A 15568-nucleotide genomic window follows, 5' to 3' on the forward strand; every position below is an offset into this window, starting at 1 on the left:
GAAAGGCAAGGGAGGGAACATGGAGGGAATAAGCACTTTATGTTGAGCGTGTTTTGATCTTTTCTCAATTTATCAGAGGCCAGACGGCCCCCTTCCCTCTACCTCCACAACCACAGTGAGTACACACACACACACACACACACACACACTCGGTTAACATAGAACAGAATAGATATTTTACATTGTTAGTTCCACACCACACAGGCAACTTATAATAAAAGAATCAAAAAAGATTTGCTCTAAATATTATTATCCTGACCATGTAGGTTATTTCATGTATTTTAATTTTGTTTCTGTTCATGGTGTGTTGCCTAAAAACATTTTACAATGTATGTAGTCATTTAATAAGTATATTGATTTAAGGGCCTATCATCACGGACTAGTTGCTCCCCATTACATGTATATTTGTGGTGCTTTTATCATTATCACCAATATTACTGCAATATTGTGCTCTTAGTGCTTTTTTTTATTATGTTTTTTTCGGAGGAATAATGAGTGCACATTATACTGAAAAATACAAATTTGGTGCAATGTTTTAATTTCAACATGTGGTCAAAAAAAGCCCCAACAACAAAAACTAAAGCTTCGATTTTTCATTCAGTGGTGCTTTCGTTCCAGAAAAACCTGCCTAAAGGCCTTTTATATTCATGTAAGTGCTTGTAGCTGACCATGTATGTTGAATGTTGATTTCAGAATCCATGAATCTTAGAATCTTGGCCAGTGTATTTCCTTTCCAAGTTTTTTTTCATGCAGTATATAGCATATCAGAATCAATTTAGGCAAAAATGACATGAATATTTTTAAATTACATTTGGAGTGGCTTTAAAAAGTTTGAATTTCGGGGTTTCTGAAGATGCCCTGTGTTACTAAGTTTACACTTGACTTTTTTAATTGAAATGGATGAGCGGGATCGAGAGTGTGTTTGTAGTATGACAATATGTATATTGTGTTAACATTTAGTCTGCATCTCAGATGATCTATTAGAGAGTCCAGTTATGGCTTTTTTTAGACTCCAAACCCTTGTGTGATCATGGCAGCCCAGCAGGGAGTGCTAATACCTCAAATTCCTTTAGAAGAAAGCATAATGCCCCAAATAGTAACTTAGCACTGTGTAAAGGGTTTAGTTATAATTAAAGAATAAAAGCAAACTGCAATCTATTTTTGGTGGTAATTCTGTTCATCATGAAGAAATGTATTGGTATATTAACTTTCCAGGGTTTTAGTTCTGGTCTGTACATAAAAACAACAACTGCTTACTGATCAATGTGAAGACTTTTATAAATAAAGGTGTAAAAAACGATTATATAAATACCAAAGAAGAACTAATCTATTTAATGTCTCAGCTTGCTAAAATTAAAGCTCTTAAATGTCTACACTTCAGTTTAATTACTCAGGCAATTCATTTGTGGTATCATTGTGGTGAGATCCACATTTTTTTAAGTATTCAGAGGAATGGATTTTATTTACACTTGTGTCTGAAAAGGGATTTAAAACCATGTCAGATCAATAAAAAGTAAGTCATTTCACTGTCTGGAAATATGTATGTGAAAACTGAAGTTAAACACCTGCCAATGTGGCTGGAATCTATCCCTCCCTACAGTCCAAAAATGGCAGCACAGCTGATTTCAGTTGAAGCATCTACAGTCATTCCCAAACTCATCACAAAAGTACAGGTTGTAGCACCATTATTCTAGAGAACACAGCTCCACTGCTCCTGCCTGACAGTAGGTACATAACTAGTAAGGTCATATACAATCATATTTTTTTCATGATTTTTAACACTCTTTAACACCATTACTACACAGATCATGTCGTTCTACACATTAACTGATTGAATATAATGATTGCATAGTAATTAATGCGTACATTGCCCTTTATTTCTGTCATTACTCTATCATGCTCATGTGGCTAGCCCACAGTCCATGAGGTCCACAAATAAAAATTGCCATCTTGACCTTTGCATGTTGTAAATTTGCATGTTTTTATTTTTAAATAATAAAATATTATTAATAATTTCTTTGGCAAAATGTTAAGACTGTTTGTTTATTTATTTCATTTTAAATATGTTTTATACATCGATAAAAGTTCTGTTACCCTAGAAAAGGTACCAAAAATAACTTACAACATTAAATCAAAGTAAGACCAGATTTATAGGTGCCAGCAATCAGAATGGTTGGAACATTAATCACACATAGATGACCCTCACATGTATGCTTTTATTTACCTTCAGTAAATCATGTATTTAAGCAGAAATTATGCATGGTTAAAATTATTTTAATAAGTTTCCACTTTTCGGTGGGCAGTTATTCGCTGGCTAAAAAAATAATGAGTATCAGAACTTAATCTGTATCTGCTCTCTTTTAAGATGCTTTAATAAGAAGGGAAAAACACAAAACGACCCAAATACAGTAATAAAAAACTTTTAATATGTATTATTGTTTATTTATCAAATTACAGTCAGTTAAGAAAATTTCTTTTATTTGTTTGTTTATTTTTCCTGGATCTATTGAATAATAAGGTCACTAAAGCGTGACTGCTAAACACAAGCTAAAACTAATTTTTTTAACACTACTTTGCATTAACCTGATATCATTTAAAACCCCATACCAAGACCTTGTTACACTTTTACATTTACTGCATCTTTAGTATCAGGATTACATCTACCATATAAAAGTACAAGTGTAAACACCTTCAAGATGCATTTAAATCCGACACAAATCCGATCATGCAAACCACTCCAGAAGATGGTCTGAGAGGTTTTTGAGTCACATGTTTAAACAATGTGAACACACATGCCTGCCCAAGACACATTCAGCAACCACATCTCCCAAGTAGAAACGCATGTGGTTAAAATCTCATCAAGGTACAATCCAGATACTAAAAAGACACAAGGTGTAAACTGGATCAAGGTGATGAGCTGTACAAAAGACAAAACTTTCCCAGAACATTTTTGCTATAGTAGTAGAACCAAACCCTCTTGATCTAGACAGAGGTCTGTAGATCTGTGTCTCCATTGTGATCTAAGCTGTACTAAATACAATATTCTGGAGGCTTCTGAAAGTTATTCTTTAGTGCAACAGGAGTTTATTTATACTCATTCAAACATACTCTTTCCTTTTTCTTTTGTTTTGTTTACTTTTTATTTCCTTCCCAGATAAGAAAGAGGATGGCAGTGTTCAGCCAGCAGTGGCTATTCCTACGCCCTCAAAGCGAGGCAGAAAGAAGAAATCGGTGGTGCCCAGAGTGGGTCCTGTGACTGCACACACACTGCCCACAGGAAGTGATGCATTAATTCTTGCCCACCTGGCTGCTGGAGGGCAGGCAAGTGTTTTTGGAGTATCTGGCTTTTAATGTATGTTAAGTTAAACAAATTTCTGTAATCCTTATTTTACTATTAATTTTGTGGTTTCACAGCTAAGACAAAGTCTTTATCTCCCTTTACACAAAATATAATAAATCATATAATTAAAGTTTAATTTAGTATATGTTTAAAGTAGGGGTGTCACGATTCTCTTAATCCTCGATTCGATTTTTATTCCGATTTTAGGGTCACGATTTGATTCGATTTTCGATTTTCTTTTTTTTACAGCAGAGAGGCCTAGGCCAGTTTTAGATTAGTCAGTCATTGGTTTGATTAATCAAATTTACAATATCTTATTTCAAAAGGTGGGCTTGATATAAGTGATGCAAAGTGATACAAGTGATCTGTAATACACCACATTAGGCACTAATGGTCAAATTTAAATAATTTAATTAAGATATATATGTAATGCCATCTAGTGGCTTTTTTTGGTAGCAGCAGTGTGCACATAAAATAAATAATAAAAGAAAAACAGGAACCGTTATGTACAAAATAATAGAACGATTAGAGCTTTAACAAACTGAACTCTATCCTACTATAACAGTTAAACATGAAAAATAAGACTTTTTCGGTCCCTGAGAATGACCAGTTTTTTTTTTCTTTAACAAAAGTATATTATTAACTTTATCTGAGAGAAAGATGCTCCTTAAGGTACCAAAACTATTAACATATTTGAGGCTAGACAAAACAACTGTTATTTTTATATTTTCAAGTTTTTCTTTAAGAAGATGAGAATGTCCACATTCTCTGGAGAAAGGGCTGCTCTTTGAGCAGTCACAATGACTGCGGCTACAGTGTGCTGCGCCATTTGCGGAGCGTGCTGCGCCATTTGCGTAGCGCACACGCGTGCTTGTGTAGCTTAGAGGGAGGGATTGTCGATCCTCTTTTTGACTTCGACGCTCGAGACCATGAAATAATTTTGATTGATCTCGATTAAATATCGAAATCGTGACACCCCTAGTTTAAAGAATCGTCACAAAAAAATAATTATATAACAGCTAAAGTTGATCAATTATCTAAGCCAAAAATTCCAAATCATATTTATCAGCGTGTTTAATACACTTATAATGTAATTAACTGCTTGCTAATTAGTGCCCCATTTATTTTAGCTGAATGTATGAAAACATTATGCACAGAGAATGACTTGCATCAATGTAATTTATTTATTTATTTATTTATTTATTTATTTTGCAGCACCACACTGCTGACCCCTATGATCTATCTAATGATGAGGATGATCATACAGGCAAGGATGGAAGCAAATCATACAGGTATGTGAATGATGAATTTATTTAAGCTCCACTTTGAACATTTGTTTGGTTTTTGTAATATTTTAGATGGCGTGGGCTTCACTCTATTTTCCAAAAGGATCAATTCTAAGAGGAGATAATTTCCCTTTTTTTTATAAATATGTTTGTTGTTATAGACTGACAGGTGATGTACCTTTTGTTGTTTTGCATGCAGTTCTGAAGTTCTGAGACCTTGCTGATAATGGCTTTATTTATAGTTACATAGTTATTAAACATGTTCAATAACCTGGCATGTCACTCCAGATGCCGGATGTGTGCAGTGACTTTCTTCAGCAAGTCGGATATGCAGATCCATGCCAAGTCGCACACGGAAGCCAAGCCCCACAAGTGCCCCCACTGCTCCAAATCATTTGCCAACTCCAGCTACCTTGCCCAGCATATCCGCATCCACAGCGGGGCCAAGCCCTACACCTGCTCCTACTGCCAGAAATCCTTCAGACAGCTCAGTCACTTACAGCAGCACACACGGTACAGATTTCCTATTTATGTATGCTTGTGTGTGTGTATGTATGTGTGTGTGTGTGTGTGTATGCTTGTGTAAGTGAGTTAAGTATAGTGTACTAAATACTGTGACAGTAATCAAGGAATAACTGGAATAATTACTACAATTAGTGCACTTCGGTAATCTGCTACAAAGCCTAATAAAATACACACACACACACTACCTATATACTAAAATATATTTTTCTTTTGTAAAATAACAGCATAAAAGGGAAAAATTCCTTTCTCCATTCTTGCTGTTTTGGGCTCAGCAAGAATCACGTTACATAGTGTCCACCTAATAGTGTCCACCTAATATTTTTTTAATTTTAGTAATGGTTCTTTTATCATTAGCTTGTCATGAAATGCATGTGTGAAGTGCGTGCTTTAAAGGAGGCTTCATTCCTGGATAATGCTTGACTTTTTCACACTGTTAATGAGTTTCATGGGATTGGAGCTTGTGGTAACAGTATAGTGATATAAAGTGCCTTATCCAGTCCATTACATGGAAGCTAAATGCAGTGCCTGTCGTTAATTAAAATAATCTTTTACTAATTGTAGTTGAGCTAATATGTAGTGTGTTGTTTAAGTTTTAAAGCATACTGTACATATGGAAACCGAACTGCAACAACATTGTATGGTTTGTTTTTTAATTCATACTTTTTTAAGTAACCAAAGCATTTATATCTGCATAGAAGTTTTTTGAGCTATTTTGAATGTTACGATACCCTTTAGGGAAGTTGATGATAAGAATAAACAAATGCATGTCCTGTTTACATCACATGACCAAAAGGAGGGAAACACATATGGTTGGGACTGCAGTGTAAATAGTTAAAAAGCATTAGAGATGCATGAGGGAAACACAAACTCAGTAGATTAGCATGGTGCTGAGTGATTTGGTGTAGTTTAAAAAAAAAGTACTGTAGTCAAAAAGTAAGAAAAACTGTAAGAAGCTCCGCCCCATCTTCCCATGCATTCGTGCATGCACATTTTCCAGGTATTGACACTAGGCATAGTTCCTAAAACACAGTAGAGGAAATAAGAACTAACTGTGAACATAGCATCTAAAACTACAGTGACTTAGGACAACTGTATGTTTGAATCAGCTACGCTAGTAAGAAAGCATGTTATCTAGCATAGCTATTTGATAGCTCTAATGTGCTGTAAAATATCTTTTTAGATTATGTGCAAAAAAAAACTTTCCATATGTTTATGATCAGATACCATTATAATAAGGTTAGTAAAAACAACATCATGATAAATAATTAGCTTTAGCTAGGTTAGTGTTCAGATTTTTTAGGTTGTTTGTTAGCAAGCTGTTTCTTCTGTTGATTTTAGCAAAGAAGTTGTGATTTACAGTATCTCACAAAAGTGAATACACCCCTTATATTTTTGTAAATATTTTAATTATAACTTTTCATGGGACAACCTTTCATTTCTAAACCTCTAACAACAAAAGGAAGTATTCCCCTAGATGAATATTTTGTGATTTGTTAGTGTTACCAGGTCTCTCAAATTTGAATGGGAAGCAGGCGTGTTAGATTTGGTGTTATAGCTCTCACACGCTCTTATATTGCTCACTGGAAGTTCAACTTGGCACCTCATGGCAAAGAACTCTCTAAGGATTTGGAAAAAAAATTGCTGCTCTGCATAAAGATGGCCTAGGCTATAAGAAGATCATCACTCTGAAACTGAACTGCAGCACAGTGGCCAAGACCATGTTACAGATTCCACTCAGAACAGGCCTTGTAATGGTCGATCAGAAGTTAAGTGCACATTCTCAGTGTCAAATCCAGAGGATAGCTTTTGAAAACAGACCTATGAATAGACATGTGAGTGCTGCCAGCATTGCTGCAGAGGTTAAAGGGGCAACGGGTCAGCCTGTCAACACTCGCACAGTATTAAAATGTCTGTCGTCCGAAAAGGAAGCCTCTTCTAAAGATAATGCACAAGAAACCTTGCAAACAGTTTGCTGGGACAAGCAGGCTAATGACATGACACCACAGCAGTTCCCAATAATTCAAGATGTGTGGCAGTGTGTCTTGCCTACAGTCAAGCATGATTGTTTGAGGCTGCTTGAGTGCTCCCCGCTGTGGGGAGCTACAGTTCACTGAGGGAACCATGAAGCTGAAGCAGAGCATGATCCCCTTCCATGATCAAACTCTAAAAATAACCTCAAAGTAGACGTGCTGAACTGGCCAAGCATGTCTCCAGACCTAAACCCTATTGAGCATCTGTGGGGCATCCCCAAACAGAAGGTGGAAGAGTGCAAGGTCTGTAACATCCACCATATCTGTGATGCTGTCATGGAGGAGTGGAAAAGGATTCCAGTTGCAACCTGTGAAGCTCTAGTGAACTCCATGCCCAAAAGAGTTAAGGAAGTTCTTGAAAATAGTGGCCACAAAAGCTCACTATTGTTGGCAGCAGTTTAAACATTAATGTGTGTTGAGCTATTTTGAGAGCACAGAACATTTATACTTTTAAAAAAGCTGTACACTGACTACTTTACATTGTATTTAAGTGTCATATCTTCAGTGTTGTCCCATGAAAAGATATAAAAAAATATTTTTAAAAATGTGAGAGTAAATTTTTTGAGCTACTGTATAATTTTTGGCTGTTTCTCAGCCATCCACATCTCTACTGCCCCTTCCTTTCTCCCAACATAAATTCTCATTTTGCTGATCGGCTGGATAAGGTTGGTCTGAGCCAATTAGATCATTTCACATTTACAGACTTAAGATTTAGATTAGATTGCAATTAGTTTAATTGTTCAAGTAGGAAAAGTTATATATTTTCAATGAATTTTGTTCAGATGAGACTTTTAAGGCTTATTATAAAGCTAGTCTTTTGTTTTGATTGAGTACTAGCATCCAGTATATCTCTTTTTATTTCTGTTCATTTAGTGCTGGCTCAATTCAAACCTGTTATTGAGGAATAGGGATATTGTTGTGATTATTGGATTGATTAGAAAATGGTGACCTGAGGAGAAAATCTTGTTTCTATTATATTTTTGGAATAATAATGTCTTTGCCTAGTGGCAGCATTATCTTGGTTTAAATCGGAGACTTAACAAGCATGGCCAGTGAAACATCCTTTGAAATTGAAGCCACCACAGGTTTGGCGCCTCTGCTGGCTGATTGCAGTATGATGCATAGCTCTGCATATCTTCACAGCAACTCAGGGGTTAAACTGGACTGTAGAAGCTTCTATTAGTCTCTGTGGCAAACATAACTTTTTGTATTAAAATACATAAGTCAGTGAAGGTGATCTGAGACACTTGGTCTGTGAGAAGCACAGGTGCCTACTAAAGAGTTAGGCTAGTCTGGGACAGGAATGAAATCACAGTGTCTATGCCTATGTACAATTGTTTGTTTTAAATTAATTAGTGCTGTGCTCCATTTTGCAAACCTTTGTTTGTTTTCCATCTTGCCTGAGCTTTGTTTGTGCTTTTTATTTGCTCTGTCCACTATTTGCCTCCTCCTAAATCTGTTGACTTCTTCACCTGAGTTAATTTCTGCTTTTCTCCATCATTGCTACAAGTTTGCTTCGGTAGCCATGTGCATGGAATTACTTTATAATTTTTTGCATGCATGTTAAATGTCTGTATGCTTTATTTTTCTCATCACTATAATTGTTTCCTACTACTTGTTTCCAAACAACTATTTCACATATGTCTGTCTTTTTATCTTCTTTGCCCTGTTGCATTCTCATCGTCATTTCTAAGACAGTAAACTATAATTGTTCATAGCATTCAGGCTACAGAATAGAATCTTCGACCCAAACTTATAGCCACCATAATTAGGGAAAGATGTGTGGAAAGAGAGAGAGACAGAGAGAGAGAATGGGAGAGAGAGAACAGGATGATTGTTCCCTGCGTGTGTTTGTGTACTGCGTTTTGTAACTCAAACACAGACCAGAGCACACTGACGGACTGCAGCAGCACGTTTCATGCTACACGTTTTGTGGTCTCGTGATTTGATTACATAGCTTGAGTGATTTTTTATAAATCTCTCTCTCTGTGTTTTCTTTCCTTCTCTCTCTCTCCCTGTGTCCCTCCCCCAACTCCTTGTTAGAAACCACACAGAGAGCAAACCGCACAAGTGCCCCCACTGCTCCAAATCGTTTGCCAACTCCAGCTACCTGTCCCAGCACATCCGCATCCACAGCGGGGCCAAGCCGTACACCTGCTCCTACTGCCAGAAAACCTTCAGACAGCTCAGTCACTTACAGCAGCACCACAGGTAACGGCCAGGGACAGCTAGATCTAGCTTCACTAGGTCACCAAGTGTTCCGCTCCATCTATCTTAATTCGTATTTCTTCTCACCATTATTGGGTCTTGTATTGGTTACAGCTAATGTAAAATGTTTAAATTTGTATTTATTGCCTGTACTGCTTAGTTTAAGGACTAATTGCATTTAATTAATGAACTTACTGTTTCCTTTTTTAGGATCCATACTGGTGACAGGCCATACAAATGTGCTCATCCTGGCTGTGAGAAAGCCTTTACTCAGCTCTCCAACCTCCAGGTAATTTTCTTATTTCTTTCCCAGTCCTCTCCTCGCCGACCACAGCGCTGCAGATTTTAGCTTTGTATTTTTTTCAGTTAATCACAAGGGAAGGAATTTCTGCAAAGCTGTCGCCTAAGGCTAGGAACTGAATTTGATTAACAATTCAATAAGTTTGTCATAAGCACAATCAAGTAAAGAATGATGGTATCTAATGTACTTGCATTTGTCTGGACACCAGTGGTTTCAACAGTCAACATTCAACTTACTCAAGCACTTCTCTGTTAGGCAACACACTCCTGCTACTTTAGTAGTAGCTTTAGTATCACTGTTAGATTATGTAATCTGTCTTCATTTGTTTTCTTATTTAAAATATGCATGAAATGTGCTGAAAACATCTTTAGCCATATATTTGGGAGAATTGTTTTTACAGCGCACATTAATCAACATCTCAGTTCCCAAGTCTGTAAATGTTCCAGTTCACAGTGATTTATATGTTATCATTTTTTTTTTCTTACAGTCACATCGCAGGCAGCATAACAAGGACAAGCCGTATAAGTGCCATAACTGTAATCGTGGTTATACGGACGCAGCTAGCTTGGAGGTTCATCTGTCTACACACACAGTCAAACATGCCAAACTCTACTCCTGCGGCCTCTGCAATCGATCATATACCTCTGTAAGACCTTTTATCTTTATATTTTGCCTTAGAACTATATATTCTTTTACACATGGCATATAAAAATTCCTAGATGGGTAGTTTAAAAGTGCATATAGTTTTGAAGATGTATAATATATAATACTAACGGCTTGCTTTAGTAATGCAGTTGTCACAAATCTTTTTTTTTTTCTCTCTTTCTCAATTATCTGCCAAATGATCATGCTAATTGAGTTTTTCAGATATACATTTTTGATAATGTTTTTCTGCAGTTAGGTTATATATGATTAACTTAAAACGTTTAGCTTTACCTGCAGTGTGTACACTTGGTTAAATTTGCTAGCCTTTGCTTTGAGTGGTCTAGCGGACTAAGGCTCTGCCACTATAATCAGAGGATTACTACATTACATTACATTATATTACGTTTGGCAGATGCTTTTGTCCAAAGCGACTTACAGTAATGATGTACATGTGTTACTAATTGAAATCCTGGGCCATGCTGCTTGCCATCAGCAGCCGGAGCCAGAGACAGCACAACTGTCCCTGCTCTCTCTTGGTATATAGATGTAAGCACAGGTGTCTGTTAGCTGATGTGTCAGAGCCGGGTCACTGCGCATTCCTCTGAGCATGTTGGCTATCCAGTGATGCTGCATCTGCGGCAATTTGATAAGGTGCTGTGGCGGACTTCACATGTATCATGGAAGACTAGATGTTATAGTTTTCAGTTTCCATATACTAGCCTGGGACGGCAGAGTGCTGTTTTTCTCACTTTTAGCACATCTTTTGTTTTTTTTTTATTTTTTTATTGAAATTCTCAAATGATCTTCTTATTAACCCATCAGACACTATCAGCCTTACAGTGATTGGCCCTGTCACAATAATTATGATATTGACATCGTAAAATATCCAGACATGACTTCAGTAACTTTTGCTGACCTCTAGAGCTGCAACTAATGATTATTTTGGTAGTTGACTAATCTGATGATTATTTTTTTGATTAGTCGATAAGTCAGTGATTATTTCTGCTGTGTTCTCAAAAACAATAGAACAATTTAATTGTCTGGATGCTGTTTAAACGTGGAAGGTATTGCTATTTTGTGAGTAAATTTGTAATCGGTTGTGTTTGGGCACTTTTGGAGAAGGGCTAAATTGAGAGTAAACTGTGTAAGTGAGCCATTTAGCCATCTCCTATTGCGCCTCGTTCCCCAGCACTTTGTGTAATTCAGGACTGTTACAAATTAACGATTAGTCAACAATTAAATTTGTAGGCGACAAATTCATTTCTTCTTTAAACTCTACCTGCACTTACCCAGTCTAACCTCACCTCTTGCATTGCCATCTCTCCTCCACAGGAGACGTATTTAATGAAACACATGAGGAAACACAACCCAGACCCCCTGACTGTAGCGGCTGCCGTGGCAGCACAGCAGGCCCAGCAGGGTCAGAATCCAGCTCAGACCCCGGGCAGTGGAGGCGGTCGTGGGCGTGGCCGCGGCAGGGGTGCCGGGGCAGCCGCAGCTGCTGCGGCCGCTGCAGCCGCCGCCGCCGCCGCTGCTGCAGTCGGAGCAGTGCCCCAGGCACAGAACCAGACGAATCCCAACCCACCAACCAGCTACCCCATCACAGAGGGAGTTCCATGCCCCTTTGATCTGCACCAGTACAAGACTGTATCAGCCGGAGAGCTCCAGTACAAGCCAGTCAGTGTGGCTGACCTTTCAGCTCATAAAGACCTCTGCCTCACTGTCTCCACCTCCGCCATCCAAGTAGAGCACATGAACTCGTAAAGAAGCAAGGAGAAACGGAAGGAGAGGGAGCAAGGGATGGTGGAATGTGTATTAAAAAAAAAGAGATAGAACTTACACTGCCTTCAGATGATAAACAGAACAAGAGAAAAAATTGTTGAAACCCCAGTTAAAACAGTATGGTGTGAACCAAGGAGAAAAAGAAGGCACAGAAAGATGAAAGGAGTAGTACATGACCGTTGTTCCATGCAAAACCATCTGACAAATAGAGGTTATGTCTCAGATCACACAGCTACCTTGGAGCTATTACAAATAAGTCACTACAACCTGAGAGATCTAACATCCTAACATCACAAGTTAAGACATTTTCACAGCATTTAGTTTGATTTGAACAGAATTTCTGAACAGGAAATGCACCAGTACAGAACTGTGAGTACAGTAGTTTTATTATGTGTTTCAGGTATTGCACTACACAAAGTGCAGGACTCAATAAGCTTTCTTTTTACAAAACCTTCAATTGATCAGTGTTTAGTGAATACTGACAATATTCACAGTATGCTTGGAAAAACATAGTATGTGAGAATAAGTGTCATAATGTCATATTGCCCACCCTTACTTAAATGAGTAAAATTAAGAAAGTTAGTGAAATTTTTTATTATACATTGTTACATTATAACAAAAAGTACTCTAGTCTGTATTGTGTTTTTGCAAATTAAGGAAATACACATGAAAACATAAGAATAGGAAAGGCAAACAATTCTAAAAAAAAAAAAAAAAGTAGCATGTACACAAAATCACGGTTCAGTTCACACCAATGCAACTTGTAAAACATGCAAAAAAAAAACCCTGAAAGTATAACCCAGCTTTTTCTCTGTTTACACACAGTTGTACAAATTACTGTTTGTGCCATATCGCTCCCCCTGAGTTGATACCGCTTGTAATGTGTTAATTAAGCATTAACAATTAAACGTAAATGTTAGCATGTTTAATGTGTTTCCTCTCACACAACATAAAAATAAATACTGTCCTGGTTCACGCTGATAAGTATATTGCTAAAATACTTGTTTATTTTAGTCCATTTCAAATTCAAAGGTGAGAACGGTGAGTAATAAAGAGTAAAAGGAAAAATAAAAACTATCATCTTAGACAGTACAAGACATTCACATGAATGCCATGTACCACATATTGCAACTATGACTGCATGAACCGAACCGTGTTGTACCATATATTGTCATTGTGACTCTATGAACAAACCGTTTTGTACCGCTACACCCCTAGTGGGCAGTATACATTTTATTAAAACCTTTACTGGTCTGTTATTGTTTCCAGTTAGTGCCTTTTAAATTTTTTTATTAGATGTTAAAATTGGATATTAATGTCCATGGCGAGCCGAAATATTAATAATAATATTAGAATAATAGGATATATCAAAAATGGGTCTTGTACCATTTTTAATTTGATGAATTTCTCTATTTTAATTATTGGCTTATTGTTAGTGTATTTTAGTTTTCTCTTCATACAATAAACACTTTCACTAAACAGAAAAGCTTAGAAAATGAGCGCAGTTGACCCTTAGCAGCATGCTTTATCTCATAAAGTGGTGGCATCCAAGGTTTGCAAGGGGTGTTGCCCCAGTGATTTAATTTGAAACTACTCACTTTCGTGATCTGTGGAACAGTGTCTCACTAAACGTCTCAGGCATTCAGAACATCTTTTGGTCCCTCTTGTCCCGTGTGTGTTTTTGTATTTTTATTTTTATATATATTTTTTCCAATTTTATTATGCCTGTTTTTAAATGCCAACAAAGGAAAAGTTACACTTGTATGAGTTTATTTTAATACTAAAACAAGTATGCAATTGCATGTTCAAAGTAGGGTGAAGGTTAAATCTAGGGCCTGAATATTAAAATCTTAATGCAGGTCAGTAAATCCAATATAGATACTGGATCACAGATCAGTTTTTTTTCTTTGTCTGATTGGTCCATTTGGTTGCTCATATGTTGAGGATGTTTGGCAAGTATTCATTTGTATTAATACTTATATTTTTTAAGTGTCCACAATGTCAAAAACAACGGCTTGTATGGGTCATGGCTCCTTAAAATCTGTTCTGATGCTGTTTTAAATGGGGATCATCTATTCGTTTCTACTAGGCATGATGTGAGCAAAAGAACTTGTAGACTGCACTAACTAAAAGATGGGAGGAAGGCAAAATGTTGAGATACAGCACTTAAATGAACCTTATCTTTTTCATCATTTACATTTTAGTAATGTATCATATTTATGTATTTTTCTATGTATGTATGTGTGTGTATGTTTGTGAGAACATGTGAATGTGTGAATATGTGAGAAGAAATAGTTGAAAGAGCATGTCAGTGGTGAGGGAGGCAAGAGTTCATGTGTGAAAAGTCCAGTTTTCTTTCTTTTTTTATTGAGTGTAGTCATTTTATGTAATCCATGGAGTGTCGCCACAAAATATTTTTGTTTGTTTTTGTTTTGAGGGAGGAAGAGAGAGAGAGAGAGAGACAGCGAGAGAAGTGGCAGGTGACCTAATGGTGCAAAAATTACCAGGTACTATTTAGAAGTGCATTTTTTTGTTTGTTTTTTTTACTTTCAATATCACCTATTACTGATTGTTGCTTTTAGTTATGCAATTATCACTATTATCCTTCATTCTTGATTAGAGATTTCTGTACATACATATAGAGAAAACATTTTTCTTTTATGAAAAGGGAAAGGATAGTCTCTTTGCACCTGCCAAACTGCAATTTAAAAAGTATATTATATCAGTAACATTAGCGAACCAAGTACTAAACGATAACATGCATTTCCAAGCTAGCCAATCACAGATTATTATGCTAAACCCTTGTTTGCAGTGAGCGGACTGGGATTGGCTGGTTCTTTCATGTGTAACCCCTGTTGTATCTCATTATGTGTCTTTGGAAAATAATACAGTTCTCAATATTATTATTGTCTACTATTACTCGTTAACTTCTCTTTATGCTGACTATGCTGTATAAACCACGTTCGTTCATCTAAATAACTGTTTCTCCATATATGAACAATAAAAAAGAAAAGAAACATTGAATTGCTGTGGTCATTGTAGGCTGGTTACCATTAGAAATGAATGTGAAAATGTGATTCCAACATCCAACATGTCATCCTCCATGAAACTATATTCACCATTATAAGATAATTTACAATAAGAAAAACTAAACACTATTTATTTTATAATGATTAATATAAACTGACTAGCTCCTACTGAAATTACAGACCGTAATCCTGTATTGGGGAACAGCCTAACAAAAAAAATGAAGTCTTTGTGCCATGATGAGGACATCGGATACAACACTACCGCGTTGCATTATGGTTTTACACTACAAAATCGCATACCATATATTGCCTTATTTCTGCAATAGGGAGTGATACTGAAGGCTGCTTATCTGTGCATTGTGCTGGCTGGAACAAGTGGTTTAGGCGCAGCAGTGCTGCTGGAGTTTTAAAACACTGTGTTC

At 36.7% G+C, this 15568-nt stretch overlaps 1 protein-coding gene across 5 annotated transcripts in view; it reads left to right on the top strand.

The window, feature by feature from the left end:
• Positions 1–15141, top strand: part of znf384a (zinc finger protein 384 a) — a 20839-nt gene extending 5698 nt beyond the window's left edge. For 3 of the 5 annotated variants that reach the window (XM_007253084.4, XM_015606833.3, XM_049476200.1), the window contains exons 5-12: positions 77–115; positions 3155–3321; positions 4556–4632; positions 4915–5139; positions 9225–9392; positions 9600–9678; positions 10178–10336; positions 11668–15141. In XM_007253084.4, the coding sequence (XP_007253146.2) occupies positions 77–115; positions 3155–3321; positions 4556–4632; positions 4915–5139; positions 9225–9392; positions 9600–9678; positions 10178–10336; positions 11668–12099 (1346 nt within the window). In that variant the 3' untranslated portion in view covers positions 12100–15141. The remainder of the gene's footprint in view (positions 1–76; positions 116–3154; positions 3322–4555; positions 4633–4914; positions 5140–9224; positions 9393–9599; positions 9679–10177; positions 10337–11667) is intronic. The other 2 variants (XM_022682986.2, XM_022682985.2) reach the window with 2 other exon arrangements.
• Positions 15142–15568: the final 427 nt, after the last annotated feature.

The sequence above is a fragment of the Astyanax mexicanus genome, chromosome 3 (genome assembly GCF_023375975.1).
Source record: "Astyanax mexicanus isolate ESR-SI-001 chromosome 3, AstMex3_surface, whole genome shotgun sequence".
NCBI lineage: Eukaryota > Metazoa > Chordata > Actinopteri > Characiformes > Acestrorhamphidae > Astyanax > Astyanax mexicanus.